This window comes from Vulpes vulpes, chromosome 15 (genome assembly GCF_048418805.1).
Source record: "Vulpes vulpes isolate BD-2025 chromosome 15, VulVul3, whole genome shotgun sequence".
NCBI classification, from domain to species: Eukaryota; Metazoa; Chordata; class Mammalia; order Carnivora; family Canidae; genus Vulpes; species Vulpes vulpes.
Genome location: NC_132794.1, coordinates 51,088,129 through 51,107,256, shown reverse-complemented (window position 1 = coordinate 51,107,256; position 19,128 = coordinate 51,088,129). Strand labels below are relative to the sequence as shown.

General features: G+C 37.5%; 1 protein-coding gene across 3 annotated transcripts in view; it reads left to right on the top strand.

The window, feature by feature from the left end:
• Positions 1–19,128, top strand: part of SPG11 (SPG11 vesicle trafficking associated, spatacsin) — a 73,027-nt gene that overhangs the window by 10,591 nt on the left and 43,308 nt on the right. For all 3 annotated transcript variants that reach the window (XR_011997650.1, XR_011997651.1, XM_072740629.1), the window contains exons 5-15: positions 690–827; positions 998–1,446; positions 2,488–2,633; positions 5,304–5,436; positions 11,144–11,299; positions 11,719–11,894; positions 14,293–14,469; positions 15,311–15,382; positions 15,879–16,006; positions 16,328–16,503; positions 17,216–17,429. Coding sequence is in view for 1 of the 3 variants with exons in the window: in XM_072740629.1 (XP_072596730.1) it covers positions 690–827; positions 998–1,446; positions 2,488–2,633; positions 5,304–5,436; positions 11,144–11,299; positions 11,719–11,894; positions 14,293–14,469; positions 15,311–15,382; positions 15,879–16,006; positions 16,328–16,503; positions 17,216–17,429 (1,965 nt within the window). In the remaining 2 variants the exon portion in view is untranslated. The remainder of the gene's footprint in view (positions 1–689; positions 828–997; positions 1,447–2,487; positions 2,634–5,303; positions 5,437–11,143; positions 11,300–11,718; positions 11,895–14,292; positions 14,470–15,310; positions 15,383–15,878; positions 16,007–16,327; positions 16,504–17,215; positions 17,430–19,128) is intronic.

Below are 19,128 nucleotides of genomic sequence, written 5' to 3'. Positions count from 1 at the left end.
GAGACACAGAGAGAGAGGCAGAGACATATGCAGAGAAAGAAGCAGGATCCATGCAGGGAGCTCAATGTGGGACTCGATCCCTGGACTCCAGGATCACTTCCTGGGCTGAAGGCAGATGCTCAAATGTTGAGCCACCCAGGCGTCCCAGTAGCCTGGGTTTTATAGTCACATTGACCTGTTTCAAATCCAGCTCCACTGTTTCTCTGAGCCTTCATTTCCATATCTATAAAATGAGGGTATATTTACCTCAGAAGGTTGTTGAAAGGCTAGTTTATATGAAGTTTTTAATCACAACATCTGCAATATAGTATACAATAAGTGCTCTTATCTCTTCATAAAGCTAACTGCCCATACATGCCAAATTATTGTTTTCTTAATTGAGATATAATTGACATACATTATATTAGTTTCAGATGTATAACATAATGATTCAGAATCTGTATGTATAGTGAAATGAACACCACAATAATTCATTACCACGCATAGTTATAAATGGGTCAGATCCTTAAGGCTGACTTTAGCATTCTGCTATAAGCATTGGAGATTAAGAGCCCTGTTTGCAGAAACTTATTGTCTGTATTGTTTCTTCTGAGTGACACCTCCTCCCACCCATTTTTAATAGGAATGGTACTAATATAGATTTGGATTTGATCATCATTGTTGACCATGGCTATCATTTTAAAATGTAGGCAACACCCAGGACACCTACTGTGTGAAAGAACTCTAGAAGACATTCCTATTGAAGGCCCTGAGGGGATCGATGAAGATGATCCTGTTAATTCTGACTACAACATGAAACTGACCAAGTTTTCCTTTCAAGTTGATAGGTACAGAAACTCCTCCTTTGGATTTACTTTATTATTTCCATATTGTGTCCTTTTTACTAAAGGGCTTTACAAAAGTAGACACTTCTTTTTTTAATGCATCATCTTCCTGATTTAGTATTTTATTTAGTGCCTTTCACTGTAACAGGTGTGAGTTCTACCCTATCTTCCAGGTCTTGGAAAGCCCAGCTATCATCACTGAATGAAATAATAAAGAGCTCCAAATGGGAGGTTTCCTATTGTGCTCCATGGTTCCAGAATATTTTGCATTTGGAGTCGCCAGAATCTGGTTACTACAGTACTAGTACACCAGGCTGGGCCTTCATCCCACAGGATGTAATGCATAGCCACTACAAGTTTCCACAGAAAGATCATGCCAACACCAGTGACCCAGGAAAATCATGGAAAATAATGAACATTAGTGAACTAAAGGAACCTGTTGAGCTTACATGTATGTCTGTGACAGGATTCAGTGTACTGTTTACTTGGGCAATGGAAAAGATGGGCTGCACCATTGTCCTTTGGGATTTGGAGACCCAGGGTATCCAGTGTTTTTCCCTTGGCAAAAGGTGTATTCCTATAGATATGAGTGGAGACCAGCAGCTGTGCCTTGTTTTGACAGGTGAGACTGTCTTGTATCAGGTTGAAATCCATTGCTGAGAGGTGTACTTTCTTAACATATTTTATTTTTGCTCTGGTGATGTCAGTGCCTACTCTCCTAAGTGGTAATCTTCACGAGGGAAATTTAGTGTTGCTTTTGGTACTCTTGTCTCGTATGTTTGATTTTTAATTAAGGTTATTTTTGCTCAGCTAAATGTTCAGATACCAAGTCAGAGAAAGTTTTAAGAGTAATAAAGGTTGGTTTTAATCCAGGGAGTCTTGACTTGACTCTGTGCAAGCAAACGTTGCAAGCTGGCTGCTTGTGGGCCACCTATGAACTGCAGATTTATTTTGTTTGGCTTGCACTACCTAGGCTTTTAAAAAAAAGACTTTATTATAAACATGTAAAATTAAAGGATTTCTAGCTGTTACTGAAAAATTATAAGATCTGGCAACACTAGGCCTGCATTCCTGCACAGTAACTTATGTGTTGGAACTGAATTTCAGTTCTCTTAGATGGGTTCTCATTAGGCTTTTCTTGCACTTGTCTCACCACCTGTTTGGCCCTGTAGACATTTGAGTTTGATATTTAAGATACATATTCATTCAGCATTTATACTATAACCTCCTATAAAGCTATTACATGATGTGATTGAACTATCTTTATCTCCTTTAATACCCAAATTTTGGTAATTATGTATTTCTTTGTCTCGAGAGCATGCTCTTTGTTTTATCTTAGTAAATCAGAAATGTAACATCTCTGTAAATAGTTTAAAATTCCAGGGATTGATTGTGTAGGATAATAGAAAATAGAAAAGTGAGATCTAGTACTATTTCATAGGGTCCATTGTTGTTGCTAGAATGTATCCTATGGTCCATGTTTAAAAAATAAAACTCTTCTTTAAAAACATTAAAACATCAAATGAACTATGGTCATAGTAGTATCGTGTCCAATAAATATATTTATAATTATGGCACTGAAGTATTAATTAGAAATTTGTGTTATAATCCTAAATCCTAAGTCCTCATAATTTATTTAAGGTAACTTTTATTTTCCTTGTAGAAAATGGACTCTCCCTGATTTTGTTTGGATTGACTCAGGAGGAGTTTTTAAATAGACTAATGATCCATGGAAGTGCCAGCACTGTGGATTCTCTTTGCCATCTCAATGGTTGGGGGAGGTGCTCAATCCCCATACATGCGCTGGAGGTAACAAAATTAAATGTCTGTATGACTTTGCTTGATTATTTTCTGTCATATACTCTTACTTGACTGAAGATTTGGGAGAATTCATTTAGCCTAGCAGCAAAAAGAATTAGTCTTTACCCAACCATTTGCTTAGTTCTGATTATTACCTGATTCTGCTTAGCAGTTTACCCTTTTTGGCCTTAAAAGATATAAAATTATAACAAACACTAAGAAATAAAAAGTTGCAAGGAATGGAGGCAACATTAAATTGGTAAGACTAAATAAAGTGGAAGCAAGCTATAGAAAGAGTGAACAAGAGTAATCTTTTGTTTCTGCCTTATGGTCCCCACTCTCTCTCCAGCTGTAGAAGCAACATAACCTGAATTTGTATAGCATTTTCATAGTGCACCCTCCTTTTTTTTTTTTTTAAGATTTTATTTATTTATTCATGAGAGACAGAGAAAGAGAGAGGGAGACAAAGAGACAGAGACACCGGCAGAGGGAGAAGCAGACTCCATGCAGGGAGCCCAACGTGGGACTCAATCCCAGGTCTCTAGGATCACACCCTGGGCTGAAGGCGGCGCTAAACCGCTGAGCCACCGGGCTGCCCTATAGTGCACCGTCTTATATGCATTATCTAGTTTTGTCTTAAAATAACCACATGAGATGGGTTGGATAGTTCTTACTCATTTCATTTTACAGATGAAACACCTTAGGCTCAGAATGGTTGACTAAGTGGCCCATAGCAGTACTGATAAGAGCTGGATGTAGAATCAAAGTTAGGGTACTTTTCTCTATACCACACAGCCCCTGATAGGTCAAAAACTGAAAGTTAATAATGTTATGCTTACATTTGTATTTTTAACGACAGCTTTATTGAAATATAATTTCAGGATGCCTGGGTAGCTCAGTTAGTTAAGCATCTGCCTTCGGTTCAGGTCATGATCCTGGAGTCCTAGGAGTGAGCCCCGTGTCCGGCTCCTTGCTTAGTGGGGAGTCTTTCTCCCTCTCCCTCTGTAGCTTCCCCTGCTTGTGTGCTCTTACTTGCTTTCTCAAATAAATAAATATAATATGTTTTTAAAAATAAAATAATTCACATACTAAAATTCACCCATTTAAGGTATAAATCCAGTAGTTTTTAGTCAGGGTCTTATAGCTATCAATACTAATTCCACAACATTTTCATTACTCCAAAAAGAAACATCCTTTGAGCATCTGATTTCAATTATTACTATTTGGTCATTGTTTTGGCTTTTTGTGGTTTTTGTTAAGATTTTTATTTATTTACTTGAGAGAGAGAATGAATGGTGGGGGTGGGGAGAGAAAGAGGGAGAGAGAGAAGCAGACTCTGCTGAGCAGGAAGCCCCATACAAAGCTGGACCCCAGGAACTGGAGATCTTGACCTGAGCCAAAGGCATCTGCTGAACCACCCAGGCACTTTGTTCATTGTTTTTAAATATGTTATTTTGAGAATTTTCAAATTTACAGAAAAAATTGCAAAAAATACTGAAATTAACATCCACTTACCCTTCACCATTCATCAGCTGTTAACATTGTGTCTTGACTGTGTACTTCTTGTTTTTGCCAAACTATTAAAAAGTTACTAACTTTGTAACTCTTCAAGTACTTTGGCATAGATCATCTAAGAACAACAATATTCTCTTACTGGGATCCCTGGGTGGCTCAGCTGGTTAGTGCCTGCCTTCAGCCCAGGGCATGATCCTGGAGTCCTGGGATTGAGTTCCACATCTGGCTCCCTGCATGGAGCCTGCTTCTCCCTCTGCCTGTGTCTCTGCCTCCCTCTCTCTCTCTCTCTCTCTGTGTGTCTCACGAATAAAAAAATTAAATCTTTTAAAAAAAAAAAAGTGTGTGTGTGGGACGCCTAGGTGGCTCAGTGGTTGAGCGTCTGCCTTTGGCTCAGGGTGTGATCCCAGTCCAGGGATCCAGTCCTGCATTGGGATCCCTGAGAGAAGCTTGCTGCTTCTTCTGTGTCTCTGCCTTTCTGTGCATCTCTCATGAATAAATAAATCTTAAAAAAAAAAATGTGTGTGTGAGACTGATTTTTAAAAGATTTTATTTATTGGACACGGAGGGCACAAGCAGGGGGAGCTAGAGGGAGAGGGAGAAGCAGGCTCCCTGCTGAGTAGGGAGTTTGATGCTGGGATCCCAGGACCCCAGGGATCATGACCTGAGCCAAAGGCAGATGTTTACCTGACTGAACCACCCAGTCGCCCCAGAATCTGTGATTTTTAAGTGTGTTGTATGGAAAACTTACTCAAGATGCCTAGTGAGAAAGGCGAATCTATTTTAGCTTGCTTTTTCAGAGAACTTTGTATCACACTGCTTTAACATTTTAATTCAAATGGACCCTAACTTACCTGTAATAATGGTCCCCAAGTACCTATCTTTGAGTAGTAATAGATTTACAGATGGTAGAGTTCAAAGTGTTTTCTAGTCTAACCTCTTGTTTCTACTGAAGCAGAAATTGATGTTCAGAAAAGTTAGAGACTTGGCCCAGGTTTCATAGTCATTTTCCTAATCCTTACCAGAACCAGGGTATTGCAGCTAGATAGCCTTGTGTTTCTTGCAGTCTCAGTGCATTAAATTCTAACGTTAAAAAAAATTAAAAATCCATATCCCCGATTTTTTCATATTGTAATTTTTTTTTTTTCTGATTTTCTCCTGTTTCAGGCTGGGATAGAAAATCGTCAGCTGGACACCGTAGATTTCTTTTTGAAGAGCAAAGAAAATCTTTTGAATCCATCCTCAAAATCTTCCGTACCGGATCAGTTTGATGACTTTCCATCTCATTTATATTTAAGAAGTAAGTAGAAGGGGCAGCCCAGGTGGCTCAGTGGTTTAGCGCCGCCTTCAGCCCAGGGCCTGATCCTGGAGACCCGGGATCGAGTCCCACGTTGGGCTCCCTGCATGGAGCATGCTTCTCTCTCTGCCTGTGTCTCTGCCTCTCTCTCTCTCTCTGTCTCTCTGTCTCTCATGAATAAATAAACAAAATCTTTGAAAAAAAAAAAAGTAGAAAAAGCTTCTACATTTGTATTTATCATTTTATTTTTATAGTCACTTTCAAATTATTGTTGAGCATTCTGATGACTGACTGAATTGCCAAAACTCAGTCATGACATTTTATGTGCTTTGTGGAATCTTGAGGGAGTTGGGGAATCTATAAATGTTCTTATTCTAAGTGGGGTGTTTATTGTTCATATCTTGTACTGTGCTTTGTATTTTTAGTATGCAAGGAAGAGATGACCTTTTAAATTCAAGAGAATTTTATTCAAAAGAGAATAAAATTCATTTGCAAAATTACCCACCCCTGCAACTATCTGAGACATTTAGTGTGATGGTTGAGTTATGGATTGAGACTTGTTACAAAAATTTTCAGCCTAGGGGCTCCCTGGTGGCTCATTCCTTTAAAGGTCTGCTTTCAGCTCAGATCATGATCCCAGGGTCCTGGGATTGAGCCCTGCATCAGGCTCCCTTCTCCCTCTCCCTGCCACTCCGCCTGCTTGTGTCCTCTCTCTCCCTCTTTCTCTCTCTCTCTCTCTCTTTCTCTCTCCTTCTCTCTCTCTCTGTCAAATAAATCTTTATAAAAAAATTTTTCAGCCTAACTCTTCAGTTTTTTTGCTACATTACCAACACTTCAAGATTTGACTCTCCTATTTAATAAACAGGAAACCTAGCTTTTATTCTTGGACCAGGTAGCCATGCACATCCTGACCTTAGAGGGATAAGGTAATAAAGTATGTTTTTCCTTATACATACCGTTTTATAATCCTTTTTTTTTTCATTTGGTGATATATTATAGACCTCTTTCTTGTACCCACCCATATTTCTATTAGGCATTTAGACTGATCCCAACTTTTACTGTAGTTAATGTGCCACAAATGCTGTGTGTGTGTGTGTGTGTGTGTGTATAATTTCACATATATAAAATTGTTGGAATAAATGTGTAGATGTGAAATTTCCAGGTCAAAGAGACACATGATTTACATGTTTTTTAAAGATTTTATTTATGTCTCTGCCTCTTTCTCTGTGTCTCTCATGAATAAATAAATACAATCTCTTCAAAAAAGAGAGGGATTTGGGCAGCCCGGGTGGCTCAGCGGTTTAGCGCCGCCTTCAGCCCAGGTCCTGATCCTGGAGACCCCGATTGAGTCCCACGTTAGGCTCCCTGCATGGAGCCTGCTTCTCCCTCTGCCTGTGTCTCTGCCTCTCTCTCTCTCCATCCCTCTCATGAATAAATAAATAAAATCTTTTTTTTAAAAAAAGATTTTATTTATTTGAGAGCATGTGAGCTGGGGTGCAGGGAGGGGAAAATAATCTCAAGGAGACCTTGTGCTGAGCATGGAGCCTGTCTCTGGGCTTGATCTCTCCTGACCTGAGCTGAAACCAAGAGTCGGATATTCAATGGACTGAGTCACCCAGGCACCTCATGATTTACATTCTTAAATGGTTTGATAAATTGTCCTCCAGAAAAGTTCTATCAACTTGTACTCACTCTGATTCCATGGAGAAAATGACAACCTTTTTTTTTTTTTTTCTCCCATCAGTTTAGTGTTTTCACACTGTAGATTAGCAGCTTCTTTTTTTAAGCACATTCTCTTTCATTTTGGTGCACAGTTTTGCCTCTTCCCTCTTGCATTGCTAACTTTTTTTTTAATGATCCAGTTACTACTTTTTTTAACGTCTGTTGAATTTATAGAAAAAAACCTGGTTTGTTATAAGTGAGGCCATTAGCAATTGTATGGTCAATATTCACTTCTGTTTGGTCAGTGATTTCTTCTCATTCTGTTCTCATTTGCACTACTCTGGCTTAAAGGGTGGGGATGAGCCTGGAAATCAGTGTGGAAATAGTTTACCAGCTCTATTGGGGGTCAAACCCATGTTTCTTATAGTTCTCATGGAATTCTGGAGGTGGAGCTAATGCTGAGATTAACAGGAATCCCTTTATTAGGACTTGTAGCTAGCAAATGAAGGTTTCAGGAACCCATACTTCTTGCTTTCATCTGCATGTTTAATAGAATGGTTTTGGAATGAGACAGGCAGAAGTTCAAATTTTGACTCTTCCATTTACTTTCCAAATTAGCTTGGGCAAGTTATTTTAACACCGCTTAACCTCAGTTTCTTCATCTATGAAAAGGAGGCCACAACACCTACCTCTCAACGTTGTTGAAAATCATAAACGAGGTAGCATTTATAAGACACCAAGTCCAGTAGTTAAGATACAGCCTAGGTGGTCAGCAAAATGGTAGTTACTAGTAATATCAGTAAATGATGACTAATAGTAAGTAGAATCACTAACATTTGCAGGTAAGACTTCATAAAAGTTTTGTGAGCTTTTTGAAAATAAGATATTGGTCCTTGTTTTACGCTTAAAAACACCGCAATGTGTCAGAGCAGACCAAGATGGCTAACTTTGAGAATTCATCACTCATGCACCCCCAGGGGATTTTAATGAAGTGTTCAGTGATGTCTAGCTATTACTTAATAATAATGACAGTCCCCTCAGGGAAGGGGAAGCACATGCATTTGCCCAGTATAGCATGATCAGTTCACACCTATGAAGATCAGGTCTGAATTACTAAACATGGTGACCTGGGTAATAGCAGATTTTTAGATCCAAGAAACAAAATTTCCTTTAAGTTTGATCACTTACAGAAAGGAGCTAGTGACCCCCAGCCAGAAAATATAGATGGAGATCTGAAGTCTTAGAGAGAATCTTGTGACCGTGCTTTAAGAGCCTTTTTTTTTTTTTTTTTACAAATTTAAAATCGGGTTTACTGGCAAAGTTTAATGAGCAGAGAAATAATCAGATACATGACCCCTCCATTGTTGCACAGCTTAGAGCAGAAGCTGCTCCAACAGTGGCCATGCTCCCTTCATGCTCTAGACTTTTGAAAGAACTAGGGAGGAAGTAGAAACTGTCCATGCGATTATGTAACAATGAAAACATCCAGGTTGGGAGTTTTGTTACAAAAGGGGTCTTCAGAGCACACTGGCTGGCATCAGCCTGTTCTTTTGTTAAATCAGACCTGTGCAGCTAGTTGTTTAGCTACTAGGAAAGGAAATGAGCTGTGGGGACCCTGGACCAGGGACCCTGGACCCTGGTGTGAAAGATCCTTATTCCAATGGCTTCTGTAATGTTTATGGTAAAACTATAGATGGGTAACAGACCATCATTGCATGTATTGAAAACCACTAGTTTCAATCTAAAAACTTCTGGAAAGATTGTTGGAGAACAGAATTGAAGCTCACTGTCACACCACCTACAGCCCAACTGGTTGGAGTACTTAAGTTTCAGGTTCACATTATGAAGATGACAATGTTCAGATGGTTAGTCATAAAGGTGTACAGGATTCAGTAACTGCTTCAAATGAAGTCCAAATTGCCAAGGAGTTCATTAAAACCATAGAGCATGCAGAAAATGAATATCAGTGTTTAATGAAAACTATCAAATAATGTCAGACAGTTACATTCAAGGCCATATGCTGGCAGCTTCCAGTTCCTTGCCCCTGAATCGACTGGAACAAGATACTGAGCTACAAGATTGGCAAAGAAGTGCAGAACGCTTAAAGACTGAGTGTAGGATTCTTTGGTATGTGGAAAGAAAAGATTCAATATGTGGTCATATAGTAAATAAGTGATTTATCAACAAGGGTGATATTTTTATTACAAAAACATAGTTTAAGAGGTACCTGGATGGCTCAGTTGGTAGAGCATGTGACTCCTGATCTTGGGAGTTGTGAATTTGAGCCCCATGTTGGGTATAGAGATTACTTAAAAATAAAAAATAAAAAACTTTTTTTAAGATTAAAAAAAATTATTTGAGGGAGAGAGAGAGCGTTCGTGCATGCGAGCATGGTGGGGGATGAATAGGGGGAGATGGAGGAGCAGGCTCTCTGCTGAGCAAGGAGCCTGACCACGACCGTGTGGGGCTCAATCCTAAGACTCCAAGATCATGACCTGAGCAGAAAGCAGATGCTTAACCTACTGAGCCACCCAGGTGCCCCGCCTCCAAAATTTTTTTTAAAGTGTTTTTGCTAGGGCTTTCAAAATTATTAGGTTTTCTAGACTTATGGAATACTGTTGAACCTATAACTTCATCTCAATTCTTTCTTGTTCTCTGCCTTGTAATTTCCTGTTTTCACTGTATCTACTTGTAAATTTTTTAAAAAATTCTGCCACATTTAATGATGGTCAGAGAGATCTATCCTGGAATCATTTTACTATTTAGAAAATTTTCAAAAAAAAAAAAAAAAAAAGAAAATTTTCCTAGCCATGAAGTCCTATTACTAATATAGACAGGTAATATGCTCAGTATTTTCCTACCCATAATTTTCAAAGCACTTCTGGTACTTGAGTTGTTTTTATTGATCCGCCAACAGCTGAAGAGGCTATGCTACAAACTAGCTGAATGGAAGGCACATAGATCTCTCTCCCTCTGACTGCTTTGATTATCATTTATAGCATCTCATATCTGTAGTATTCAAAAGTTTGGATTGGGGTTTTTAGGTCCTTTTGTGTGGGCAAAAAAAGTTTTCTGGAAATTCCATCATAGCCAGCTTCTGTGGGGAAGTTATTTTTAAATCCAAAGACTTGAACCACATTCCCTGCACATGAATGTGTTTGCATTTTTTCTCTTCCCTCATTGTCTCCTTCCCATCTAGTACCATTATAGTTACAGGGATCTGCATTTTTAGAAGAGTTTTACCCATTATTATTTTTTATTATTCAAGAACTGTTGACGTATTAGGGGTATAGTAGAGTATAAAACCGGAAAAATGCAGATGTTGAAGGAATAATAGGTATCTTGTGCTTTAATATTTTGTAGCAGATGAATCAAACAACTATGTAAATCACCAACAGAAACTAAAAATGAACCAAAGTGAAAATAATACATTCCAGGTAGAATCTTTCTACTGTAATTTGTTATTTAAGGGAGTACTAGTGATTTGTTCTAAATAAGATGTAAAACTTGTTCCAAATTCCTCTTCCTCAGTCCTGCCTGCCAAGAACTCAAATGTAACAGTGATACAGAAACCCTTCCCATGTACTTTGGCAAGTATATTTGTGATCTCAGAATATAAAGGTGATGTAGGTATGATATGACAATTGGTAATGGTGGGCTTATTTACGTTGTTTACACTTCTATGACCAGGCCTTAAGGGAAAGTTAGTTTTTAAAAGTATTGACTTCCTCCTTATCTCCAAATATATGTCAAAAAAGAAGGATGTTTGTGCTTCAGATTTGTTTTTGCTCAGTAATACAGTCAAGCAACTTTGTTTCCAGGTGACCCATTGAGCTGTGTAAACATTATTACTTCAAATAAAATATATTTGTACTATGTGTATTATCTATTCATATCATGCTATCCTTTCTATCAGGTAGTCCAATGGGAATATACCTGTTTTGTTCTAAAAAAAAAAAAAAAAAAAAAGTATGGTATTTTTAGATATGTTAGTTTTATTAGGAGCATACTGATGATGTTCATGTTCATTTCTTTGGTTCTTTCTCAGATGTGGAAAAACTGACACCAGCATTGGATTTACTTTGCTCAGCAATTAGAGAAAGTGATTCTGAAACCCAAAGCAAACACTTTTCAGAACAGTTGCTTAACCTTACACTGTCTTTTCTTAACAAACAAATAAAGGAGCTTTTTGTTCACAATGAAGGTAAGAATAGCAGCAAAGAGGGGTGTAACTGCCCTATTCCTGTGTCAGGACGGAGATACAAGTGGTAGATCCTCTTGCATGAGAGAGCATGAGTCAATAGAGTGCTGTTTACTAAAGCTGAGAAACATCAATGTATGATTGATGAGTGACATGGATTCTAATCCTGGGAAAGTTGACAGAAAGGACTAATCATTGTGTAAAGGATTGTATTAAAATATAGAGCTACTTGTTAATAGGAAAAAGCTCAAATTTTTTTGTCTGAAATTTGAAAACACTGAGTTTAAATTTTGGCATTTTCTAGAATTCTTTATAATCATAACAGCTTATGGCTTCTTCTGTCTAGTTCTTTCTCTATGGATATATATACATACACATATATTTTTGTATATATTAAATTGGCAAATTGGTGTTTTCCATAGAATTAGATGAACATCTACAGAAAGGAGTGAACATTTTGACCAGCTACATTAATGAACTTCGAACCTTCATGATAAAATTTCCTTGGAAGATAGTAGACCCAGTAGATGAATATGATGTAAGTGAAAATGTCCTCAAAGTAAGAGAGAGTGATACATGGGAGAAACTCAGCATTGAGGTAAATATGAATAATTATCACTCATTTTATTTGCCAGATTCTGAAGATCTGAGAAAACAAATAGAATTTAGAATCTTACACTTGTGATTCAGAATCTTTGGCAAGGGTTTACGTTTTACAGATTTGGAGATCTTTGGACACAACTTCAAATTTATGTCTACAAATTTCATTTATTTAATTTAGAACACAGGTTCCCTCTTCATGCCTGATCTGCCCACTTGGATCCAGTGTCAGGCACCCAACCCCAGACCCATGTGAAGTGGCACACTGTTAACAATACTTCCTCAATAGCTAGAACCTGGCACTTTAGACTTAAGTATCTGCCTGAACTTTGAATAAATCAAATTGCTGCTGATGGTTTGATCTTAGGAAACTTTTATTTTATGCCATTATGTCTTAGAAGTATACTCGATTTGAGTCCTATCTTAGATTCTAGTTAGGATATCTTGCCTTTTAAATTTTCTGTGCCTACCTGCTTGCTTTTCTTTTTATAATAGAAGTCAGTACAACCAAACTGTGTTGCCCTCCTTATGACTAGGGCCTGAAAGAATCCTTCCACCCACATAGAGAGCATTGGCTCTGGAAAGACAAAGACCAAAATGTTTAACCCAGATGATCAAACTCAGTACGGGGTGAAAGGGATAAGTTTGACACACTGGCAGGTTTGCAGGACTGCTGGTCTTGAGGTGGAGGAATAGGGAAGTACCTGATGTGACTGCATTTTCTGTATTTCTTATTCTCAAGCCAAAAATTACTTGATTTTCCCTCTACTTTTTTGGTTTTTCTTTTCCAGTCACCTTTGCAGGTTTCATTTTCTGTTTTTTACCCTTTAACTTGCTCCAAGGTTCCATCCATGGTTCTCTAGTCTTTTGACTCAAAATAATTGATTTTTAACTCTACTTTGATAGAGGCTGTGGACTCTGTCTTCAAAAAATGCTTGTGAATGTGTACATGTATACATACATACAGTTTTGCACATGGCTTAATGGGATTTACAGACACTCTAAAGCCCCAGGTTAAGAATGCCCCTTTTCTCTTCAGTCTTGGGTGTAGGTCTTTATTTCTTCTAGGTAGGATTGTTTTTTTTTTTTTTTAATTTTTATTTATTTATGATAGTCACAGAGAGAGAAAGAGAGAGAGGCAGAGACATAGGCAGAGGGAGAAGCAGGCTCCATGCACCGGGAGCCCGATGTGGGATTCGATCCCGGGTCTCCAGGATCGCGCCCTGGGCCAAAGGCAGGCACCAAACCGCTGCGCCACCCAGGGATCCCTAGGTAGGATTGTTATAGGAACCTTCTAATGCCTTACTATACTGAGCTTGAATCCCTTTCAATCCATTCCCCACATTGCTGCCTGAATATTCTTCCTAAAGTATATATCTGATTATATCTCCTTTGGCTTTTAAGATTCTGTAGTGTATCCACATAAGTTTTAGGATAAAATCCATCTCCCATGTATGACACCGTGCATGGTGGAACCTCTGCTTTTCTTTCAAGTCTCACGTGCTACTCTGTCCAGCTTTTTCTCCAGTTAAATTAATTCCAAGGTTCCTAAAGACTGATACTATTTCTTGCCTTTATGCCTTTGTACATAGTCTCTCCTTTATTTTTTAAGATTTTATTTATTTGAGGGACTCCTGGATGGCTCAACAGTTGAGCACCTGCCTTCAGCTCAGGGCGTGATCCTGGAGTCCCAGGATTGAGTCCTGCGTCGGGCTCCCTGCATGGAGTCTGTTTCTCCCTCTGCTTATGTCTCTGCCTCTCGCTCTCGCTCTCTCTCTCTGTCTCTCACATGAATAAATAAATCTTTTTTTTTTTTTTTAATAGAGAGCATGTGCACACACTCGTGTGAGCACAAATTGGGGGAAGGGGCAGAGGAAGAGAAGCAGATTTCCCCAGTGAGCCAGGGAATCTAGGACTCTGAGATTATAACCTGAGCCAAAAAAAGATGCCCAACTAACTGAACCACCCAGGCGCTCCCACAGTCCCTCTTTTTGGAATACTTGTCCTTTTTCCTCAATGTATAACATATATATAACACTTGCCTTGTAAACTTTACCTCATTAGTCTTCTCTACTAGGAAGTCTTTTCTGTTTTGTTACCCCTTTTATTTAAATGTTTCTTCTGGGTCCTCCTTTCTAGCACCCTGGGATACCTGTAGCATTGCCTCTATCATATAGGACTATACTCAGTACTTTGTGTATTTTCCACTAATCTAAAAACAGGGTCTGTGTTTTGGTCCACTTCACTTCCCCTATGCAAAGCCCTAAATCTCACAGCAGATTTTCAGTAAAAGTCCATTAGGTGCTCAATAAATATTTAAGTCCCATGTAGATCATCATAATAAGGAAATAAAAAGTAATTTAAACAGCAGATATTTTCCTTTTTTTTTTTTTTAGGAAGTTATTGCCAATGCTATTTTAAATAACAAAATACCAGAGGCACAGACTTTCTTCAGGATTAACAATCATTCTGCTCAAAGACTTGAGGAGCTGATTAGAATAGGCCTAAATTTGGTCTTTGACTGTTTGAAAAAGAACAATATAAAGGAAGCATCTGAACTTTTGAAGAATATGGTGAGTTGCATAATCTGTCTGATCTTAAAGTATTTAATGTAAGAAAAAATCTCTAATACAATTTCTGGTTGATAGAGAAATTGATTTGTTCCTAGTTGTGTCACAAACTAAGAAATTTACATAGCTTGTACTGGGAAATAATAATAGAAATGTTCTTTAGTACTGATAACTTTTTTTGAGGAGGTTTTTTTTGGCGGGGGAGTTGCCATCATTTGCCCTCTGTTACACTTGGCACTTTGGTTAGGAAACAGTGCTTTTCTTAGAAGGCTTCACACATTTCAAAGCATGCACAGGACCTCATTTTTAAGGGGACATTCTGGGTTCTTTGTGTGAACCTTTATATCTCCATTTGAACTTTTTAGTGGCTTCTACCTTTGCTTTGTGCTTTGTGGTTTTATTTCATTTGAGAAGGGAAAAGTCCTAGAGATAGGCCTCCTGGACTAAGCTGAGACCTGGCCCTAATCTGTATGGTTGGCATCTTGCCCATGCTAACTTTCTGGAGATGTAGAGGAGTAAAACTACGTAAGGGTTGTGATTTGCATGGACTTCTGGTTTCAAGTAAATCATTATAGAAGATACCTGGAGTTTTGCTCATATGGTAGCCCAGCATTATCTTAAATTGTTCTGTGTGCTGCCTTTGTCTGGCAAAATGGCTAAGGGCTTTAAGGATAGGAGATATATATAATAAATAGAATGAATGTTCACAAGAGCCGAAAAACTGTAGAATTTTAATAGGATACATGTCTATAATAGAGTACTTCTTTATACAACATATATTTATGTTTAAAACCTCCCTATTCCAAAATATAAAGGTTTTGAAAATTTTCTCTGTTTACTATAGGGCTTTGATGTAAAAGACCAGTTGCTCAAGATATGTTTCTATACAACTGATAAAAATATACGGGACTTTTTGGTAGGTAAAGGTGAGGCTATATAATTTATATCTTCTAGTAAACGTTGGTGAAACTACAAATGAGTTATTTTAATATTCAGCTACTATCTAGTAAGTAAAAGTATGAGAACTCCTTTGTATTTTTTTAAGGATTGTTTAGCATTTGTGATAAAAGAAAATTTGTGTTAATTTTTATATACCTCAAAAATTCAAAACACAATTTTTTAAAAGATTTTATTTATTATTCATGAGAGACAGAGAGAGAGAGAGAGAGAGAGAGAGAGAGAGAGAGGCAGAGACACAGGCAGAGGGAGAAGCAGGCTCCATGCAGGGAGTCCAAGGTGGGACTCGATCCCGGGTCTCCAGGATCACGCCCTGGGCTGAAGGCAGTGCTAAACCACTGAGCCACCCGGGCTGCCCCAAAATACAATTCTTAAATGGCTTTAAATCTCATGACATTTGTTTTGCAACTTTGCTTCATTTTTGTGGGGTCACTGGTTAATTATTCTTTATTCAGGTGGAAATTTTAAAAGAAAAAAATTATTTTTCTGAAAATGAAAAAAGAACTATAGACTTCGTGCATCAAGTTGAGAAGTTTTATTCAGGACATTTTCAAGAAAATATGCAGATCCAGTCCTTTACCAGGTAATCTCATTAGCCCACTTTTGATAATTTGGAAAAAATACTGTGGACAATGTTTAGTTTATAAGTGTTAGTGAGAACAGGCTTTTTATGTGGAACTGAGCTTATGTTCTCTATGAAGATAAAACTTGTACCATCCAGAAAGGACTCAGGAATTTCTTATCATTTCCATATATGTATAATCACATATATATTTTTAAGACAATAAATACAAAAATGAAAGTACTGAATTGTGTTCACTGAAAGAGTAGAAGTTCATGAACAGATAAAAAGGAATGATGCTTTTTCCCTCCAAAAGTAAAAACATTTATATCACTGTTTTAGGTATTGGATAAAGGAACAGGATTTTTTCAAACACAAATCTGTTTTGGACTCACTCCTGAAATATGATCCTAAAGATAAATTTAACAAACAGGACCATAGAATTGTGTTAAATTGGGCTCAGTGGTGGAATCAACTAACACAAGAATCCATCCTTCTCCCCAGGATAAGTCCAGAAGGCAAGTGTAAAGAACCTAAACTCTAACATGTTGAATGAGGATTAAATTAGGCATTGATATTTGATATTTTCATGAGTCTTCATTTTAGAATTCCTTTTGGAGGAAAAACAACAGTTGCTTTAAAATGCGAGTCTGCATTAAGACCTCTTTCATATCTCAAGATTTTTGTGAGGTATTTATAATGTGATAGTGGAAGAGAAAAGCCATATATTTCGGTGAATTGAGTTTTCAAAGCTAAGAATTCTCTTCCTGGCCTCAAAGTTACGTCTTTGTTTTTCCAAATAGTCTGCGAGTTTTTTCTTTTGCATACCAAGGATCTATATCACATCAGGGCTCTGGGGAACAAACAGTGATAATTCATGGAACGTTAAATTCATGTTTACTATTATAGCCAAAGTTTTTATTTATATTAAGGATAAAGGAAGAATAGACCTGAAAAGATATGTGAAATAACAGCTAACTTCCATGTTTCATTTAATCACTGTAGTAATGAGAAGCAACATTTAGCTCTTGATTATGAAATGAGCACTAAGGAGGAAAATAGTAAAAGAAGTAGCAGGCCTGCATAATTCATGTTATATAAATATTTGGGCAGATCATTATATCTATTCAGTTAACTAGTGTTGAGTTTCATGTCAATAACCATAATTCATTGCTATTTTAAAATGCCTTTTATTCTTTTTTTTTTAAATGTATTTTATTCTTAATGCAGAATACAAATCATGTTCTCCTGAAGCCCTTTGGAGCTATCTCACAGCCCATCATGACTGGTCAAGCATTAGCTTGTGGATTGAAGAATTTCAGGCCCAGAACAGTTGTGTTTTACTGCAGCAGAACAAATGGCCCCTTCTGACTGTTGACGTTATAGACCAGAATACTTGCTGCAACAACTACATGAGGAATGAAATTTTAGATCAGCTGGCCAGGTTGTGTAACTGTGGGGAAAAATACAAGAAAGGTCAAGAAAAAATAATGGTGTATTTTTTGCTCTGAAATGCCATAAATCCAATGCAATCTTGTTTTATAGTATTCAAAATTATAAGGGTATTTATCTATTGAGATTTTAAAATCCCACACATTTAGCATCATGTAGTAGTGAATAGGCTCTCAAATTGTAGAAAAAGGTTTTCTGCAAGCCATTATATGTGCTTTGGTATAGAAGTGGTCAGTTGTCAGGGTACAAAGACCAAATGGCAGGAGGTGGGATGAGGATACCTTAGTGTCATGTAATGTCTGCCACTGTACTCCCAGCTGTCCCTGTACCTGTATGCTGCATGAGGACTTGAACTAAAGAGGATTGCTCAATTAAGAAATTAATGAGGGGAAGTAGCTCTTGAAGTGATGAGTGGAGACTTTAAAATTTTAATTCATTGCTAAAAATAATTCTGTTAGATTGAACCATGCAAACTTGCCATTTGTGTGGGTCAAAGATGGTTGAATATCAACAATTTCATATGGTTCAGCCTAAGCTGTCTTTCTAAGCTATTAAAATAATATAAGGAGACAATAACATGTGTTAATTTGTTAAGTTTCATAAAGTTATTCCTGTGTATTTATTGTGTGTTTATACTTATTGGGGAAGTATAGCTATATTGTCCAACCCAACTTGAAGACGTGGAGAGTGAGATCTGGAGAATTTAGGAGCTTTGCCCATACCAGTTACTTGCAGACTTCAGTTTTTTTACCCGACTTGGCACTGGCTGGTCTTTCCATTGTACTAAATCCTCTTCTGGTTTACCGGATATAAAATTACTATAACTTGCATGCTTATCAAATATGTAGCTTAATATCTGATTGTTTAAAAAGCTAGTATATGTATGATTTAACATGAATTATGACATTAATGAGTTAATGAGATCTACCGTAACAGATTAGAAGGGAAAATATCATACCACCCTGATAAATACAGAAAAGCATTTGATAAAATTCAGCATCTATTTATAATAAAAGCTACATATTAGCAAACTAAGAATAGACACATTTCCTTAGCTTGAAAGGGGTATCTAAAAAAAAAAAAAAATCTTCTAGCTAACACTATGCTTGATGGTGAAACATCACAAACGTTCTCTTTAAATTTGGAGCAAGACAAGCCTGTCATCAGTTCTTCCCAAGTTGATCTTTAGATATAATGAAATCTCAGCAGTTTTCTTCTGGATTTCAACACGCTGATTATAAATATTTATATGAATGCAGAGGGTCAAGACTAGCCCTGAAAAAAGAACTTGCCCTACCAGATATAAAAGCTTATTCTACAGCTATAGCAATTAAGACAGTGGGAGTATTGGTTCAAGAATAGACAATAGAACAAAATAATGAGCATAGAAACAAATTTCCGCGTGTATGCTCACATTATATATGACCGAGTGGCACTGCACAGTGTGCAAAGAACAATCTTCGATAAAAGGGGCTAGGATAAGTGGATAGCTATGGGGGGGGGGAATTAAATTGGACTTTCTGGCTTCTATCATGCATACAATCAATTTCAAGTAGATTTGAAAACCTAAATGACAATGTAGACAGAAGCTCTATAAAACTTTTAGAAGATGTAGAATTTCTTCATGACCCTGGGAATAGGATGTGCTTTCTAAACAGCCTAGAGGGGGTAAAGGAAGAGAAGGGTTACTG